This window comes from Schistocerca piceifrons, chromosome 3 (genome assembly GCF_021461385.2).
Source record: "Schistocerca piceifrons isolate TAMUIC-IGC-003096 chromosome 3, iqSchPice1.1, whole genome shotgun sequence".
In the NCBI taxonomy this organism is placed as follows: domain Eukaryota; kingdom Metazoa; phylum Arthropoda; class Insecta; order Orthoptera; family Acrididae; genus Schistocerca; species Schistocerca piceifrons.
The window spans coordinates 230,066,903-230,086,320 of NC_060140.1; the positions used below are offsets into that span (position 1 = coordinate 230,066,903).

General features: G+C 40.7%; 1 protein-coding gene across 4 annotated transcripts in view; it reads right to left on the minus strand.

Moving 5' to 3' along the window:
* The window catches only part of LOC124787846 (TOM1-like protein 2), a 132,114-nt gene extending 118,940 nt beyond the window's left edge, over nucleotides 1–13,174 (minus strand). For all 4 annotated transcript variants that reach the window (XM_047254798.1, XM_047254796.1, XM_047254797.1 and 1 more), the window contains exon 1: nucleotides 13,056–13,174. In XM_047254798.1, the coding sequence (XP_047110754.1) occupies nucleotides 13,056–13,107 (52 nt within the window). In that variant the 5' untranslated portion in view covers nucleotides 13,108–13,174. The remainder of the gene's footprint in view (nucleotides 1–13,055) is intronic.
* Between the last annotated feature and the right edge of the window lie 6,244 nt (nucleotides 13,175–19,418).

The following is a 19,418-nucleotide window of genomic DNA, read 5'->3' on the forward strand; positions in this document are numbered from 1 at the left end:
TATCCTCCGCCTCGTGTGCTGCGAACGCCGCTGAACCCACCACTCCCCTTGGGGAGAGGGTGGCCCAACCGCGTCCGGTACATGCGAAGATGTCTCGACAGCAGGGACAGTGGGTGAAGCATGTAAAACCTGGGGTGTACCTTGCGACACACCAGACTCCCCACTGCCGCTACACTCCCGAGGCAGCAGCCTGAAGACTGCTGACCGCGGCCATGAACACGCTCAGCTGTTTGCGAACAGTGGCGAACTCCTCCTGCGTCCGTACACAGCAGTCACACATCCTATCCATCCTAAGGAATCAATTTACTGAAGAGAGTTAATCAACTTTTAACTAGACTGCTAGTTCACTAAAGGCGGCTGTTTATTGACTAAACTGTGGTTGTTAGCCACTTTAAGGTAGCTCGCTGCACAGCAGACGTGAAGCAGATGGCGGTTAGGACGACACTGACACTACTGGCTCTATGGCTTACTAAAGGGACTCTCTCTGACTGTATTCAAAACAAACACGAAATCTATGGAACACTATTACTAGCACTCGACAATGAAAGCTTCCTAAAAGCAAAAAACACACAGAAGAAGAAGTGACAAGTAAGAAAAATACAATTAATACTTAAATTAAGGTAGCTCGCTGCACAGCAGACGTGAAGCAGACGGTGGTTAGGACGACACTGACACTACTGGCACTATGGCTGACTAAAGGGACTCTCTCTGACTGTATTCAAAACAAACGCGAAATCTATGGAACACTATTACTAGCACTCGACAATGAAAGCTTCCTAAAAGCAAAAACACACGGAAGAAGAAGTGACAAGTAAGAAAAATACAGTTAATACTTAAATTAAGGTAGCTCGCTGCACAGCAGACATGAAGCAGACGGCGGTTAGGTCGATCTTCAATGTTGTTACATTCTCCAGCATTTTCAAAGGCCTGAATTATTCTCTCCTGGTATTGTTTCCTTGCTTCCTCTGATTCTAAAGCTGTGATGTTATATTTCTGTGTCTTGAGCTGGGTTTCTTTCACTGTGTTAGATATTTTTGCCCTCACCCATGCCCAAACTAGGAAGTGATGCGTATCTATATTTGGACCTCTTAAACTCCTTTAATCCAATGAGACTGACTTGTGCATTGCATCAATTAATACATGATTGAGCCATTTTGTTGTATTTCTATCTGGTGCTGTCCATGTCCCCTTACGAATTTCCTTGTGTGGGAACAATATGGAGCCTACCATCACGTTGCTAGATGTTGCAAATGGTATTAAAATAGTTCCGTTGTCATTACTTATGGCATGTAAGTCTGTAGATGTGTTCTCTTCCCACTTGGGCATTTAGGTCTCATATCATACACCAGGTCTCATATCATACCAGAGATTCACAGAAAGCTCCTTTCACCTCATACTCTTGATTCTTCAGTTGGTGCATGAGCATTAATTATGGAGTAATTGAAGAATTTCCGTTTTATCCTAAAAAATGATAGACTTGGGTTTACTGCATTGAATCCTATTACAAAGTGCTTTAGTTGGTGATGCACCACAAATCCTGTCCCGAACTCAGGGTTCCTTTTGCTACAGTTATAAAATAAGTTTGCCTCTTTCACCCGATTGGAGACCAGCAGCTTCATGCAGGATTATATTTTCTAAAACAGATTCTTTTTGTTATTGCATTTGTTACTTGTATTCCACGGATTCTGATGAGAGGGGTCTCTAGTATGTGGAAAGAAGTGAAATACATATATTTTATTCAAGTGCAATACAATGAAAAATGATTATTGCAGCTAATTTTGGTTATAAAATAACCTACAACATTTAGAAGCCTCGAAGATAATCTACAATGGTGTAATAAGAGTTATTCAATATGTAATTATTTAATTCAATCTTAAACCACACTACATCACCCAAAAGATATTTAACACATGGTGGCACATCGCTGAACACATGTGTACCGCATATTGCCATTAACTTGTGCCTTATCCTCACCAAATATCATCCTGTTTTATATATGTAAAGATTACTTCTGTACTGTATCTGACATATCCTATTTTGTTGAGTCAAATGGTCAAAGGATGAATAAATATACAAATAAATAAATGATACAAGTTATGGCCTCACTCTGATCTTCCTTATAGCCTACAGTTACACTGTTGCTAACCTGTAACCATCAACTACATTGAAATTATTATTTAGTTGTTTGCATGGTTTATAAAATCTTCCTCCGGCACAATTTGAAGACAGAGCCCAGCTCAGTTGGCAAAAATGGGAATAGCCTATTTCTGTATGCAATCATGAAGCTTCAATTATCATTTGCTTCATGGATATGGTAATATATTTTGCTATAAAAAGGAAGAGGAAGAAGAGTTGTCAAGGAGAAAAATTTTCAGTTTTTTTCAAATTTTACTTTGCTATCTGACAGACATTTTGTGTCACTGGGTAAGTGATCACAAAAATTCTTTTCGCTTCTGGTACTGTAATTATCCACATCACTGTTCCTGCTGAAATGTAGTGGATTATTTAGAATAAATTTCATGAGGGAATAAATATATTGTGAAGCAATAGTCAGAATACCCAACTCCTTAAACAAATATCTACAAGATGATTGTGGGTGACATCACATATTACTCTTACAACCTGTTGTTGAGCAATGGAGACTTACTTTCTTAAAGATGAGTCACCCCAGAACATTATTCCATATGACATTATTGCATGAAAGATATGCAAAATATATCAGCTTACTGATTTCTCTCTTCCCAAGTTTTGCAATAATCCTAAGAGCAAATGTGACTGAACTAAGTTGTTTTAGGAGTTTCAAAATGTGCTTTTTCCAGTTTTAATTCTCATTTATATGGACACCTAAGAATTTAGAAGTTTCCACTCTATTTACTACAGTACTTCCCCATCACTTGTTACACGTATTATTGGTGTAGTATCCCTAGGTGTGCAGAACTGAATATGCTGCGTCTTTTCACCATTTCTTCTGTTTCTGTATGTCTGCTTGGACTTATTACAATACTAACATCATCTGCACAAGGAATCAATTCTGCCTGTTGTGTATTAGATGGAAGATCATTTACATATAAGAGGAACAATAGTGGGCCTAATGTTGAGTCTTGTTGAATCTCGTAATCTCCCCAATCAGATGAATCTTGCCTGCTTACATTGGCTGAATGATTAACTCACTGCCATGAATCTCATTGTTGTGACTCACCGATCTTTCAAAGTGCTGCCGGACAGTTACATGTGTCCTCTACATGTGGCGCTGTCTGCAGCCATGCAGCAGCAGCACCACCTAAGCGGCCAGCCAGGCAGCGGCCGCTGGACTTGGACTCAGTTATGATTTGACTGTTAACGTGTACACACGTCTTACTCTTTTTACTTGATCGGTGACTTTCATGTATTGCGTCTTCCTTGAAATATATTTGCTCAACTTGACGTTATAACAATTGGCGACTAGGATGGGATTTTTCTTTTCCATCGTTGACTCACATGCTTCCATTGCTACTTTAGAGCAACTATTGCAAGATCTTATAGAACAGCAAACGCTTCTCACAAATGCGATTCATGATTTCGTCGCAGCATCAAATGCAGGGTGTCTCTCGTCATTCTCTCTACCTACTTTTCCTCCTTACGACGAGACGGCGGAAGACTGGTCTGATTACAAAAAACGTCTTCGACAGCACTTCTTGGCATTTCATGTTGCAGACAAACAAACATGTAAGTCTCCGTTCCTTTCATGGATTTCACCTCAAATGTATCGGTTGTTGTCGCTATTGGCTCCTTTGAAAGATGCTGCGTCTTTGTACTTTGCTGAAATGTGCTCACTTATGTCCATCTATTTTCAAAAGCAAATGAATGTGGTAGCATCTCGTGTTGCCTTTTATTGTTGTCAAAAACAACCAAATCAATCCTATCACGCTTGGGCTGCTGAAATTCACGGCCTCAGTAGAAAGTGTCAATTTGTTACTGAAGTTCACAAAGAATCCTACGCCGATTCCATGGTACGGGATGCTATTACCCAATCGGCACCCAACAAAGAAGTTGGGCAACGTGCCATTCAGTTGGCAAATCCGACTCTAGATGAAGTCCTATCCATCGCTCAGTCTTTTGAAATTACTCGCGCTGCTGGAGCGCAAATAAAGGCATGGGGCGACGTCGGGGAAATACAACCTCTGTGCGATGTTGACGAAGTGTGTGGCGTGTCTCCGCCAGCCGACGTGGCTGCAGTATGCTCCCAAGTGCAGCCGCGGCCTAACTGCAAACAAACCTCTAAGAAACTGCAGCAAAACCCACAGCAACTTCCTTCATGTCCGCAGTGTTTTACGAAACATTCACGAAAAGATTGTCCACAACGTTGGGCTGTATGTCACAAATGCAAAAAATAAAAAAATAATAAAATAAAAGGGTCATGTGTCACCCGTTTGCAGATCCGACCGCATACATGATGTTCATGAACATGACACTGATTCTGTGTTGTCTGTCAATTGTACTTCTTCCCTTTCAGGAAGTTATTCCTCACTGTCCAAATACTTGCTCAAGATGTTCGCATGCAGGTGGATACTGGTTCTGCTGCCACTATCATCAATTCTCAGACGTATCTTCAGTTGGGTTCTCCAATCCTGTCACCTGTCACTAGGCAATTACGGACTTACAATAAACAGAAGATTTCTCTCTTGGGACAATTTGATGCTGAGGTATCTTACAACTCTGTCGTTCGCACTGTTCCCATATTTGTGGTCGACCATAGTAACGCGGAGAATCTTTTTGGTTTCGATGCCTTTCATGTTTTTGGGTTCTCCATAGATGACTCTGTCAATATCGTCTCTGATGCTATTCCTTATGCTCAACTGGATTCCTTGTCGACGACATTTTCGTCCCTTTCTTCTCCTGGGTTAGGCCGTGCAAACAACTTTGAAGCTCATATCACGCTAAAACCCACTGCTCGGCCTAAGTTTTTTCGGGCTCGGCCCATTCTTGTGGCCCTTCGTGATCAGGTCAAATGGGAGCTGGATCGGCTCACTGCTTCAGGGGTCTTGCTTCCTGTCACTTCCAGTGAGTGGTCCTCTCCTGTTGTTGTTGCTAAGCCAAATGGTCATATTCGTCTCTGTGGCGATTTCAAAGCCACTGTAAATGCTCATTGCCTTATCGACACTTACCCTATGCCTCGACCTGGAGAATTGTTCGCTAAACTTGCTAGAGGCCAGTATTTTTCTAAACTTGACCTGTCAGAAGCTTATCATCAACTTCCTCTCGAGGTGCTTCCCGGCAGTTTCTGGTCCTTAACACGCCTTTTGGCCTCTATCAATACCAAAGATTGCCATTCGGGGTTGCCAGCACCCCTGCTCTCTTTCAGCGATTCTTGGAACAATTATTGCTCACTTCACCTGGGTGTATAAATTACCAGGACGACATTGTTGTCATTGGCTCCACCACTGACGAACATCTTCAAAATCTCCGCACAACTTTTCATGTCTTACAGACTGCCGGTCTTAAGTGTAAACTTCAGAACTAAAAATTATTTCAGGCATCTATCATGTCCTTGGGGTTTCAATGCTCTCGGGATGGTATTCGTCTGCTTCAGCAAACTGTCGCTGCAATCGATACCCTTCCTCGCCCTACATCTGTTAAGGAACTGCAGGCCTTCTTGGGGAAAATAGCATACTATCACAAATTTTTACCGTCTGTTGCTTCGGTGGCTCAGCCGTTGTATCGCCTGTTGCATAAAAACGTGCCTTTTCACTGGTCCGCGTCATGCGATGCGGCTTTCCAGAAATTGAAGACTATGCTGAAACAGGCCCGTGCCTGGCAACTTATCGACCTGGCCAACATCTTGTTCTTGGCACGGACGCCTCTCAATATGGGGTCGGTGCAGTCCTTGCGCACCGTTTTTCTGACGGTTTTGAACAACCCATTGCTTATGCCTCCAAAACGCTCACAGATGCCCAACAAAAGTATTCTCAAATTGAAAAAGAAGCTTTGGCCATTATTTATGCTCTTCATAAGTTTGGTGTTTTCCTCTATGGATCCAAATTTCATCTTGTTACAGATCACAAACCACTTCTTTCCTTGTTTCATCCATCAAAGTCACTTCCCGACAAGGCTGCACACCGCCTCCAGCGTTGGGCTCTTTACTTGTCTCGTTTCAATTATGAGATTCATTTCCGGCTGACGGCTCAACATGCGAATGCTGATGCACTGTCTCGCCTTCCCGTGGGTCCTGATCAGGCATTCGATAGGGACGAACTTTTGTGTTTCCACCTGGATGTTGCCGAGCAGCGGGTTGTGGATGGGTTCCCCATCACCAGGGACTGGCTGGCGGCTGTTACGGGTTCTGACCCTACCCTCTCCCGGGTTTTACGCTGTATTAAGAAGGGTTGGCCAGATCGTCTGTCCGCTAAGACTTCTAATCCATTGCGGAACTACTACGCTTTGCATTACCAGCTCACAGCTAGGGATGGTGTTATCCTCCTTTCCACCGAAAATGCTTCACCACGTGTTGTGGTACCTGCGTCTTTGCGTGCTTCGGTCTTGCACCTCCTTCACCAAGGGCACTGGGGTGTCTCTCACACAAAATCTCTGGTGCGCTGTCATGTGTACTGGCGCGGTATCGACTCTGAAATCACACATATGGTCGCTGCCTGCGGCCCTTGTGCGTCACAGGCCACCGCCCAAAAGTCATCTTTGTCACCGTGGCCTTCGCCCTGGGAGCGTATTCATGCTGACTTCGCGGGACCCTTTTTCGGTATTTATTGGCTTCTCGTTATTGATGCCTACTCTGACTTTCCTTTCATTGTCCCTTGCACATCGCCTACCACCGCGGCAACCACCAATGCTCTGGCTCACTTCTTCTCTTTGGAAGGCCTTCCCTCTACTCTTGTTACTGATAATGGTCCGCAATTTGCCTCTTCTGATTTTGCAGATTTTTGTGCCCGTCACGGCGTCATGCATGTAACGGCCCCTCCGTTCCATCCACAGTCAAACGGTGAGGCTGAACAACTGGTCCGCACATTTAAGGCTCAGATGAGGAAACTCCTGACTTCTTCTGCTAATAATGCACTTCTCCAATTTCTGGTTTCTTACCGTTTCAACCCCATGGGCGACCACAGCCTGGCTGAGCTCTTACATGGCCGACAGCCCCGCACGCTACTTCATCTTCTGCGGACTTCCACCTCACAGCCGCAGGTGCCATCGCTTGGCCGGTTCACCGCCGACGACCCTGTATGGGTATGGGGATATGGCTGGCAGCCAAAATGGAGTCCTGGCTGCATCTTATGACACCATGGCCGACGCTTGTATGAAATCCAGACAGACACGGGTGTTGCAGTTGCTCATTCGGACCAGCTTTGGTCTCGTGTGTCGGCAACGCCTGTTCCGGATGCCGCTACACCACCTTCGACTCTACGTGATGCTTGGGATACTGGAATCTCTCATTACTCACAATGCAGTCCTCTCACCATCATATCGGTGCCAGCACAAGAACTGATGCCACCACGAGACGTGCCCATGCAGGAATCAGACGACCATCATCTGTCGGAGCAACTCTACTCGCTTCCTTCTCCTACGGACGTGGACACATCGCCCATGTCTCCTTTATAACAACCTGACTTGCTGCTGGTGCACGGGGCCCCAGCAGATTCGACCCCCACGTCTCCTGTCATCTCGACCCGTTATCATCGGGGACAGTTCCGTCCGTACGGGAAGCCTCCTCCTCGAGACTTAACGGCCAGTCAAACAACACCTATGGACATTAGCAATCTACGGGCCACATCCATCAAGACCTGTGCAAAAAAAATTCAAAGGGGGGAAAAGTGTTGTGACTCGCCGATCTTTCAAAGTGCTGCTGCGCAGTTACGCCCGTCCTCTACATGTTGCGCTGTCTGCCAGCCACGCAGCAACAGCGCCACCTAAGCGGCCAGCCAGCCAGCGGCCGCTAGACTTGAACTCAGTTATGATTTGACTGTTAAAGTGTACACACGTCTTACTCTTTTTTACTTGATCGGTGACTTTCATGTATTGTGTCTTCCTTGAAATATATTTGTTCAACTTGATGTTATAACACTCATAGTGTGTGAAAACAAAGATCAACAAAAAGAATCGCCTTTATAAATGTCACAGACTGGAGATAAGTTTTGGCCTTCGTCCAGTAAGTGAACTCGGTCCAGAAATCCATTCTGTTGTGTAATAGTAAACATGGATCAACAGAATGAGGTTCACTGTTGATCTAAATTGCAAAAATCTTGCTTGGCAACACTCATAAAATTAGTTGTCAACACTATAATTGCACTTTGACCACAGGTATTAATCTTACCTCACAGATAGGCAGCATATATTATCAGTTACTGCAGCCAACAAAGTAAGCACAAGGAAAGATGCTGCTGTTGACATTAATTTATAGAAGATAGGAACCAATCGTGATGGAAAAGTTTGAAAGTGTGTTATGACAGTATAAAGAAAAGGACCAAAGAAGTTGAACTGCTTACACAGAGGTGGTAATTTTGCCAGGCCTACTGTTATGGAAAGTGGACAGAAGCTAATTGCATCCCTGAAGCCACAATTTATTCCTATTTCTGTTCATGCAGTAATTATTCTAATCTCATCCTCACGATCCCATTGTGAGTCATTCTTATGGGGTTGTACTATATGCCGAGAGTCATCATTTAAAGCCGGTTCCCAAAACTTTGTTAAAAGACTTTCTCAGTATAGTTTATGTCTTATTTTCAAGAGTTTGCGACCTCAGTTCAGTATCTCTGTCATTCTCCCATGGATCAAATAAACCTGTGGCCATTCATGCTGCCCTTCTCTGTATATGTTCAATATCCCCTGTGGTACACGTCCCACACACTTGAGCAATAGTTTACAACTAGTTGTCCAAGTTATCTGTAAGCAATCTCCTTTGTAGACAGATTGCAGTTCCCCAGTATACTACCAATAAACCAAAGTCTACACCTAGTTTACCCACAGTTGAGAAAATGTGATCATTCCATTTCATGTCCCTAAAAATGGTTACATCCAGGTATTTGTATGAGTTGGCCAATTCCAACAATGACTCACTGATATTATAGTCATACAATAATACATTTTTCCGTTTAGTAAAGTGCAAAATTTTATATTTTTGAACATTTAAAGCAAGTTGCCAATCTTTGCACCACTTTGAAATCTTATCAAGATCCGACTGTTCAATATTCATGCGACTTCTTTCAGACTGTACATCATCATAGACAACAACATCATCTGCAAAAAGTGTGAGGTTACTGTTAATATCGTCTGCGAGGTCATCAATATACAACATGAACAGCAAGGATCCCAACACACATCGCTGGGTCACAACCAAATTTACTTCTACATCAGAGTGCCTCTCCATCCATGATAACATGCTGTGTTTCCCCTACCAAAAAGTCCTCAATCCAGACACAAATGTCATTTGGTTCCCCATATGATCATACTTTTGACAATAAACTTAGGTGTGGCACTGAGTCAAATGCATTTGGAAATCAAGAAATATTCCACATACCTGACTACCTTAACCAAAGCTTTCACTATGTCATGTGAGAAAAATGCAAGTTGAGAAATTTGTTAACATTGAGTATAGATTTAAGTATCAGGAAGTCGTTTCTGAAAGTATTTGAATGGAGTGTAGCCATGTATGGAAGTGAAACATGGACGACAAATAGTTTAGACAAGAAGAGAGCAGAAGCTTTCGAAATAAGGTGCTACAGAAGAATGCTGAAGATTAGATGGGTAGATCACCTAACTAATGAGGAGGTATTGAACAGAATTGGAGAGAAGAGAAATTTGTGGCCCAAGTTGACTAGAAGAAGGGATCGGTTGGTAGGGCATATTCTGAGGCATCAAGGGATCACCAATTTAGTATTGGAGGGCAGCGTGGAATGTAGTCGAATTAAATCGGGTGATGCTGCGGGAATTAGATTAGGAAATGAGATGCTTAAAGTAGTAAATGAGTATTGCTATTTGGGAAGCAAAATAACTGATGATGGTCGAAGTAGAGAGGATATAAAATGTAGACTGGCAATGGCAAGGAAAGCATTTATAAAGAAGAGAAATTTGTTAACATTGAGTATAGATTTAAGTGCCAGGAAGTCACTTCTGAAAGTATTTGTATGGAGTGTAGCCATGTATTTAGACAAGAAGAGAATAGAAGCTTTCAAAATGTGGTGCTACAGAAGAATGCTGAAGATTAGATGGGTAGATTACATAACTAATGAGGAGGTATTGAATAAAATTGGAGAGAAGAGAAATTTGTGGCACAAGTTGACTAGAAGAAGGGATCGGTTGGTAGGGTATGTTCTGAGGCATCAAGGGATCACCAATTTAGTATTGGAGGGCAGTGTGGAAGGTAAAAATCGCAGAGGGAGACCAAGAGATGAATACACTAAACATATTCAGAAGGATGTAGGTTGCGGTAGGTACTGGGAGATCAAGAACCTTGCACAGGATAGAGTAACATGGAGAGCTGCATCAAACCAGTCTCTGGAGTGAAGACCACATCAACAACAACAACAATGTGTTTCACTTGATCAATGTTTTCTGAGTCCATGATAGCTGCCATTGAGGAGGTCATTCTCTTCCAGATACTTCATTATATTTGAGCTCAAAATATGTTCTAAGATTCTACAACAGATCAATATAAAGGATATTGGATGTTAGTTTTGTGAATCACTTTGACTACCCTTCTTGTAGACGGGGTGACCTATGCTATTTTCCAGTAATTGAGCACCATTTTTTGTTCAAGGGATGTATCCAGATTATAGTTAGAATAGGGACTAGCTCAGTTGCAAATTTAATGTAGAGTCTGATAGAGATTCCATAGGCCCGGAATCTTTGTTCAGTTTTAATGATCTCAGCTGTATCGCCATACTAATGACATTAATACTTATTTCATTCCTCTTTTCAATGGTACAAGGATTAAATTGGGGCATTTATCCTGGGTTTTTCTTTGTAAAGGAGCATCTGAAAATGGAGTTAAGAATTTCAGCTTTTGCTTCACTACCCTCAATTTCAGTTTCTGTCTCATTCACTAGGGACTGAACACTACCTTTGGTGCCACAAACAGCCTTTACATATGACAGAATTTCTTTGGGTTTTGTAAAATATCATTTGGCAATATTCTGCTACAGTAGTCACTGAATGCATCACACATCGCTCTCTTAACAGAAAAATGCATTTCATTCAGCATCTCTCTATGCTGTGCTTTCCACCTATTATGCAGCTATCTCTGTTTCTTTAGAAGTTTCTTTACAATGACTGTAAGCGAGGATCCCTCCCATTATGGACTGTTCTACTGGGTACATATCTATCCAGTGCATGGTCAACTATTCTTTTAAACGTGAGCCACAGTTCCTTTACATGCTCCTGCCTGTACTGAAATCTTCGAGAAATGACACTACTGATTTTTTTATCTAGCTTACTGAACATATATCTTTCTGCTTGTTTTAGTTGTACTTTGTGCTTTGGTAATCATTGCTACCACAACTATGTCATGGTAACTGATCACAGTTTTGATGTGGACATACTCAAAGAGATCAGGTGTATTTGTTGCCATAAGATCAAATATATTCTCGTCGTGAATGGGGTTCCTAATTATATGTTCTAGGTAGTTTTCAGTGAAGGCATTTAGTAATGTTTCACATGATGTATTATAACACCTACCACTAACAAAACAAAAGTCACCACTGATGATTACAGTATCACTGGGGAACTTACTTACAAGTGAACTTCAATTTATCTAGGAGAATACTGTGAGTCAAACAGTCACAATGCCTTGGATGGGTCACAGATAATACCAACAACCACTATTTTATTATTTAATGCTAGTAAAATTTGATGAGTGAACATGTAAATGGGATTCTTATTAGAGCAACTCTTCTGAAACCCAAACTGTGGTATGCTGAGGAGATACTATTCTAGAACACACCACCTTTTCAAAGATTTTGGAAAATGGACAAATAACTGATGCAATAACCCGAAAATGTAAATGTATTTTCGTACTGAGCATGATATTCTACTTCCTATATAAATGATTATCAATAAAATACTGATTGAGGCTGCTGGATAAAGCACGACAGTATTTATAGTTTGTATACTCTATTACATGTAAATGATGTGATAAATGTGTTCCCCAAAGTGTACTGCATGTATGCAAATTATTATTTACTTGTTCACAGAGCATGCATAAAGCCAACGCATTAGTTCACTGTAAAATGTTAATTTACATTTATTATATTATTTTGTAGAACTGCGTTATGCGTATGCAGTATGGTATTCTGGCGATTCCTATACCGCACGGGTGATAGATCCAAATGGACGATAATAAACTAAACTTAATGGTGCGGGCATGGGTCTAGTGTTAACGTGACTATTGCAATGCGTTTCGTAACACGTAAATAATGGCGCTAAAATGCCACAATGTGACATGTGTCTCTCTAAACCTAGGGATGCGCAGTGCTGCTAGAGTCAAGATGCAAAACTAATGTAAACAAGGGACAGTTGAACGAACAGTCTAGTGCTTAAAAAGAGGTGCTAATGACACTGTGAACCGGTTAGCTTCTAATTACATAACATACTTTTGAAAAAAATGGGCTCCAATGGTGAAACCTGGTGTGATAGATACTATAGATACTTTATTTTAACCTTCGGGGAGAGATGATGACAAGTTAACAATGTGAAAACCTATTTTCTTATATTTTATTAATTTCATCGCAGTTATTTTGCTATGAATGACGTCGTAATGTCAGTTGTCAAACCATAAGTAGTGTGAATACTTCACTGGAGTATGACGCCGAAAACTCTATCTAGAAGCTCAAGATACAAGCTTGTAAATAATGTAATTCTATAGCTGCGCCCGTGTCACAGGAAATAAACTTAAATATCTACAGAACATAAAGCTAAAGCAAGCAGATCGATTGTCATTTGTCATTCGAAGCGAGCTGAATATTGCTTATGAATTCTGCGCAAATGTGTCACCTTATCTCTGTTCTTTGACGGGGACGATTGTACACTTCTTACATAAAAACACGACATTATTAAATGTAGAGTACATGTGAAATTACCTATTCTCTGCCCCACAGGCGTAGCAAACGGATTACCTCCGAAGAACGACATGTTTCACTGACAAATGAATCATGTGACGTAGCTCACGCCCTCACAGCAAAAGTCAATGGGAGAGAAACGTCACTGTGTGTACATTAAAGTAACCTCAAAATGGAGTGTGTTGCGATGAGACTATAAAATAGTGTTTGTGTATGGTAACATTCCTATTTTCGTATGATGTGTGATTTCATAAAGAAGCGGTGCAGAACAACTGTTCTATGTTGTTTCGACTACACACCATGGAAAATGTGTCGAAAATTTTTATATTTTCGTCATGCAGTGCGCACTGTTCACCAACCAAATAAAATTCTTGAGGACAATAAACACTTCTCAAGTTGCTAGAATGTAATGAAGTTCCATGTTTTTGAGTGCAGAGTAGTTTGGTAAAGCTGGGAAGGAGAAAGGAATGAGAGACAGAGCAACGTGATCATGATAGTTCTCGGTAAACAACGTAAATGTTTGTTTAGTTTGAGTCATAAATATGACGAAAATTTTATATTGATTAAAACTGTGGTCTTCTATTAGAGAAAAATATTTCTATTGGAATACTCGCTAATGATGCACGTGAAATATCCCTTTTGATGTGCGCATAGAGCAAGCTGGGTGCACGAGGATGTGACTAGTTTACCGTTGTTCAATACTTGCGCGTTATATTTATTTTCGTGACGTTTGTTGGTACTATGAAATCATTTGGATAATATTTCACCTAAATTACCTAAGTCGTTACATATGTGTGTGTGTGTATGTTTGTGAGAGAGAGAGAGAGAGAATTTCAGATACCAGTAGCCGATATGTTGAACATCACAAAGGAACGACAAATATTTGTTCATTGCTCTTCATGAAATTATCAACAGTTTTGCGGAATCACTGCAGCTGAATTTCAGTACGATTCCTCCAACAAAGCGTTGGTTAATTTTCTTTCTCATTTTCATCTGAGAAAGTGCTCCATTTCCAACGACTTGTTGTGAGCAAATGTGAGTACTTTAAAAAGTAGGGGCCCTTCATTTCCAACGACTTGTTGTGAGCAAATGTGAGTTCTTTAAAAAGTAGGGGCCCTTCATCCCTTCTGTTTTAATAACATCTGTACTACTACCAGTTGAGAACAATGAATTTAATGTCAGTTTATTACTATGAAGGAACATCTACAGCAATGTTACAATTACATTAAAGAGATCAAAAAAATCATATTTCAACATGTAATTAGTGTTACACTGTTTTAATAAACATATTTTCTGCTGCTTGAGGCGCCATAATTAAAGAATATATACAAAAGGATCTTCTATGAACATCTTTTGGTTTGTGGATGACCCTGTTCTACTTTCTCTGACAACAGAATGTCAACAAACCATGTATAAATTCCATAAAAAAATAAGACTTTTGTTGAGGTATATAACCCATGTGGGAGAATGAAGTCAGTGGAAGTACCCACATTGACTATGTATTTGGAGCAGGAGTGGTAAAAGGATGAGTCAGCAATTTTGAGGATTGGATGAACAACTGAATATCTACACCCCCATTTATGCTCTGCAAACACACAATGAAGTGTGTTCTCTTCATACCATTTATTAGGGTTTCTTCCTATTCCACTATCACATGGTGCATGGGAAGAATGGCAGCTTAAACATTCTGCATGCACATATATTAATCTAATCTTGTCTTTGCAGTTCCTACAGGAACGATATTTAGTGTTGCAGTATATTCCTCACTTAAATCTTGTTATGCAAACATTGTAAGTATGCTTTCTTAGGATAGATTGCATCTTATTTCAAAGTGTCTGCCATTTTAAGTGTTTCATTATCTCTGTGAGGCTTTTCCACAAGTCAAACAAAGCTGTAATCATTCATGCTGCCCTTCTTTGTATATGTTCCATATCTTATCTTGCTCTATTTGTTAGAGGATGCATACACTTGAGTAACATCCTGCAATTGGTCACACGAGTGTTTTGTAAGCAATTCCTTATCTAGACTGACTAAATCTCAGAAGGCTATCCTACCAATGAACTGAAGCTTGCCACCTCCTTTACTGTTGCCTAAGCCTATGTGATGCTTTCATTTTGTATCCTCAGAATCTGTTATTACCGTTGCCTAAGTCTATGTGATGATTTCATTTTGTATCCTCAGAATCTGTTATATCCAAGTATTTGAGTTAACTGACTTCATTGTGGCTAATTGATAGCAATATCGTAATCATAGGATACCAAATTTTTGCATTTGGTGAAGTCCAATATTACATTTCTAAACTGTGAAAGTAAGCCAGTAATCTTTGCACCACTTTGAAATCTTTATAAAGACATGGCTGAATATCTTTGCAGCTTTTTTCAGGTGGTACTTCATTATACTGTAGATAACTGCATTGTTTGCAAAAATCCTAAAATTAGCCTACTGCTACTTGGAGCATGCGTGAAGTTACTTTTATATTTATGAGTGACCTCCTGTCAAAGGTAACTTTGCATTCTCCCTGCCGAGAAATCCTCACTACAGCCACAAATTGTTTGACACCTCATATGATCATACTCTCATTTATGAGCTTTGCTGTGATACTGACGTAAGTCAAATGGTTTTAGGAACTCAAGAAATACTGTGTCCACCTGATTACCTTGATCCGTATCTTTCAGGATGTCGTGGGAAAAGCACATGTTCGGTTTTGCATGATTGATGGTTTTGGCTCCTTGCTGGTCGACATGGGCAAGGACATCAGTCCAAAATGTGTTCTGATATACTACAACAGATGGATGTCAGTGCACTAGATATTAGTTTCATGGATCATGTCTGTGATGTGCTTTCTTCGCATTATGGAACGCAGTTTTTTGTTTCAGGTACCTGTGGTTGATAACTGCAAATTCTGTTTAGATTTGGATGGGGATTTCATCAAGCCTTTCATTCAATTGTAGTTATTTCAGCTGTTTCTCAACACCACTGACATTAAAATCTACATCATAGGGTTTTTTAATTATTATTTTTATTTATTTTTAATGCATGGCTCCACACCTCAGTATCTTCCTTTGCAAACATACATTTTAGAAAATGGAGTGTAATATTTCCGATTTTTCTTTGTTAGCCTCTATTACAGATCTTGTGTCATCCACAAGTGTTTGGGTACTATTGTGCCACTGACAGATTTTACACATGACCAAAATTTGTTATGTTTTATGAGAGATTTTCGATAAAATTGTTTAGGTATTTGTTAGAAACTTTAAGTATTGCCCCTCTGACAGCCAAAGACATTTCATAACTTATTTCAATACACCCAGTCGTGATCACAAATAAGTTGTTTATTTTTAAGTGACCAGCTTTGATCTTCTAAGAGATCTTGAGATCGTTCCTTAAGGACCATAAGAACTGTTGATGTGGAGCAGGCCCATCTGTAGAGGTGTGGAGAACTTGGCTCAACAACAGTGTTCCAAACACATTTCAAAGACATTTCATTTAGCATTTCTCTATAGTACTATGAATTACTGTAATTGGTGTAGAAGCTTTTTACAGAGACTGTATACCATGGAGGCTCCCTTCTACCATGAACTGCTCTATTTGATACCTATCTATTCAGTGCTGATGCAACTAAATTTTGGCCATAGTCGCTCTACATCACTTGTTCTTAACTTGAGAGTTATGTCAGTCTGGGGTGCATTTTCACTTCTCGATGGAGATGTAAAACAAAAAGGGGGGCAGGAGGTTTTGAAAAGAAGACAGTTCACGAGGTTGTCATTGTGTTTTTGCTGCCATACTTATTCTTTTAGTTCCTAATAGACAAAAAATATGTGAATTCAGTTTCCTAAATCATCATTGATTGACACAATACTTAAGATGTAACTTAGTTTAGAAATGAGACCACAACAACTTAAAACAAGACCCACAAATGTGAAGAAATTTTTAATACTATTTCATAAGAGGCAGTACTTGAACTTCCACTATCCACTGTAGTGTATTAGAGTTGGAATGCATGCACAATGTGGATTAAGACTGAAACATAGCTCTGTCAAATGAATTCTCTGAAGCATCTGAGCATGGACCATCCATTTGGCAGAAGCAAAAGATCAGTATTATGGCTGTTCAAGCTGTATGATGAAGCGTGAATGAAATATGTGATGTGTTGTCATATCTAATCAACGCTCTTTGAAGAAATATAAATGCTCAGATTGCTGAGAAAAAGAAGTGGATGTGTATCAAGAAATAAACAACTTATCAGGCAACTTAAAAAATAGCAAGTCTGAAAGATTTCTTACATAGGGATAGTTACAGTGTAAGATGTTCAGGACTGTTGTGCCTTTGTTAGAAGTATTGTACCAAATTTTTCTGTTGGCGAAGACTAACTCTTGAGGAATTTTTACCTGTACAGAATTCAGTAAAAAGTGAAAGATGAGACAATGGCAGTGTTAGTGCATTCGTGGGTCAAATGCTGCAGTGGAATATGTTTTCCTTAATGAACTCTTTGTGATCAGATTTAAATAAATAAACAGTTTGAGAGTTCAAACAGTGAAGGCTTTGCTCATCATCAACACACACTTTAATGGTGTATCATTAGTCGACACTTATGACACAGTATCAAAATGAAGTGCACTTCTTGATAAAATACATAAGCGACACGTACAGTAACAGTGTGGCAGAATAACTGTAAAAAGCTATTTGGATCTAAGTGCATGATGTAAAGGTAAAATAAGCCCATTAAATTTTGGTAATACAATTGTCATTTTTTCCTTATTTGTCCCAGTTTTTTCTCTAATTTTTTTAAAATGTCCCCTTTTTTAATAAAAATGAAATGGACACACTACACTATAGGTCAGTGGAGTGAGTATTACACTCAAGTGTCCTAAATGTGTTTGTTATAGCCCTACTATGTTTTTGGATATGTTCCACGCCTATGAGGATCTCCTCAGTTTGGGTGTACGGAATGAAAAATGAATCTAATCTAAACAAAACTATTGTTTTCACAATTTGTAATGCACAAATATAATTAAAATAAAACTTAAGAAATTTGCACGTATATGTGTACCCTACAAGCACTTCTTTCCAGAAGCTTTCTTATTTATGCCATAGCTGCTGATTGGTATGAGGCATCCACATCCGTATGTTGCCAGCTATGACTTAGAAAGAAGTAAACATTTTCCCTCACAAAACCTCACTAGGCTCGCTCGCTCTACTCTTCACCTTCCCTTCAGGCAAACCATCTTACTGTAGAACCATCAACAGAAAACAGGGAAACATTCCACGTGAGAAAAATATATCTAAAAACAAAGATGATGTGACTTACCAAACGAAAGCACGGGCAGGTCGATAGACACACAAACATGCACACAAAATTCAAGCTTTCGCAACAAACGGTTGCTTCATCAGGAAAGAGGGAAGGAGAGGGAAAGACGAAAGGATGTGGGTTTTAAGGGAGAGGGTAAGGAGTCATTCCAATCCCGGGAGCGGAAAGACTTACCTTAGGGGGAAAAAAAGGACAGGTACACACACACACACACAAGCAGACATTTGTAAAAGCAAAGAGTTTGGGCAGAGATGTCTGTCGAGGCGGAAGTACAGAGGCAAAGATGTTGTTGAAAGACAGGTGAGGTATGAGTGGCGGCAACTTGAAATTAGCGGAGGTTGAGGTCTGGCGGATAATGAGAAGAGAGGATATACTGAAGGGCAAGTTCCCATCTCCGAAGTTCTGACAGGTTGGTGTTAGTGGGAAGTATCCAGATAACCCGGACGGTGTAACACTGTGCCAAGATGTGCTGGCCATGCACCAAGGCATGTTTAGCCACTGGGTGATCTTCATTACCAACAAACACTTTCTGCCTGTGTCCATTCATGCGAATGGACAGTTTGTTGCTAGTCATTCCCACATAGAAAGCTTCACAGTGTAGGCAGGTCAGTTGGTAAATCACGTGGGTGCTTTCACACGTGGCTCTGCCTTTGATCGTGTACACCTTCCGGGTTACAGGACTGGAGTAGGTGGTGGTGGGAGGGTGCATGGGACAGGTTTTACACCGGGGGTGGTTACAAGGGTAGGAGCCAGAGGGTAGGGAAGGTGGTTTGGGGATTTCATAGAGATGAACTAAGAGGTTACGAAGGTTAGGTGGACAGCGGAAAGACACTCTTGGTGGAGTGGGGAGGATTTCATGAAGGATGGATCTCATTTCAGGGCAGGATTTGAGGAAGTAGTATCCCTGCTGGAGAGCCACATTCAGAGTCTGATCCAGTCCCGGAAAGTATCCTGTCACAAGTGGGGCACTCTTGTGGTTCTTCTGTGGGAGGTTCTGGGTTTGAGGGGTCGAGGAAGTGGCTCTGTTCCAGGTCGGGAGGGTAGTTGCGGGATGTGAAAGCTGTTTTCAGGTTGTT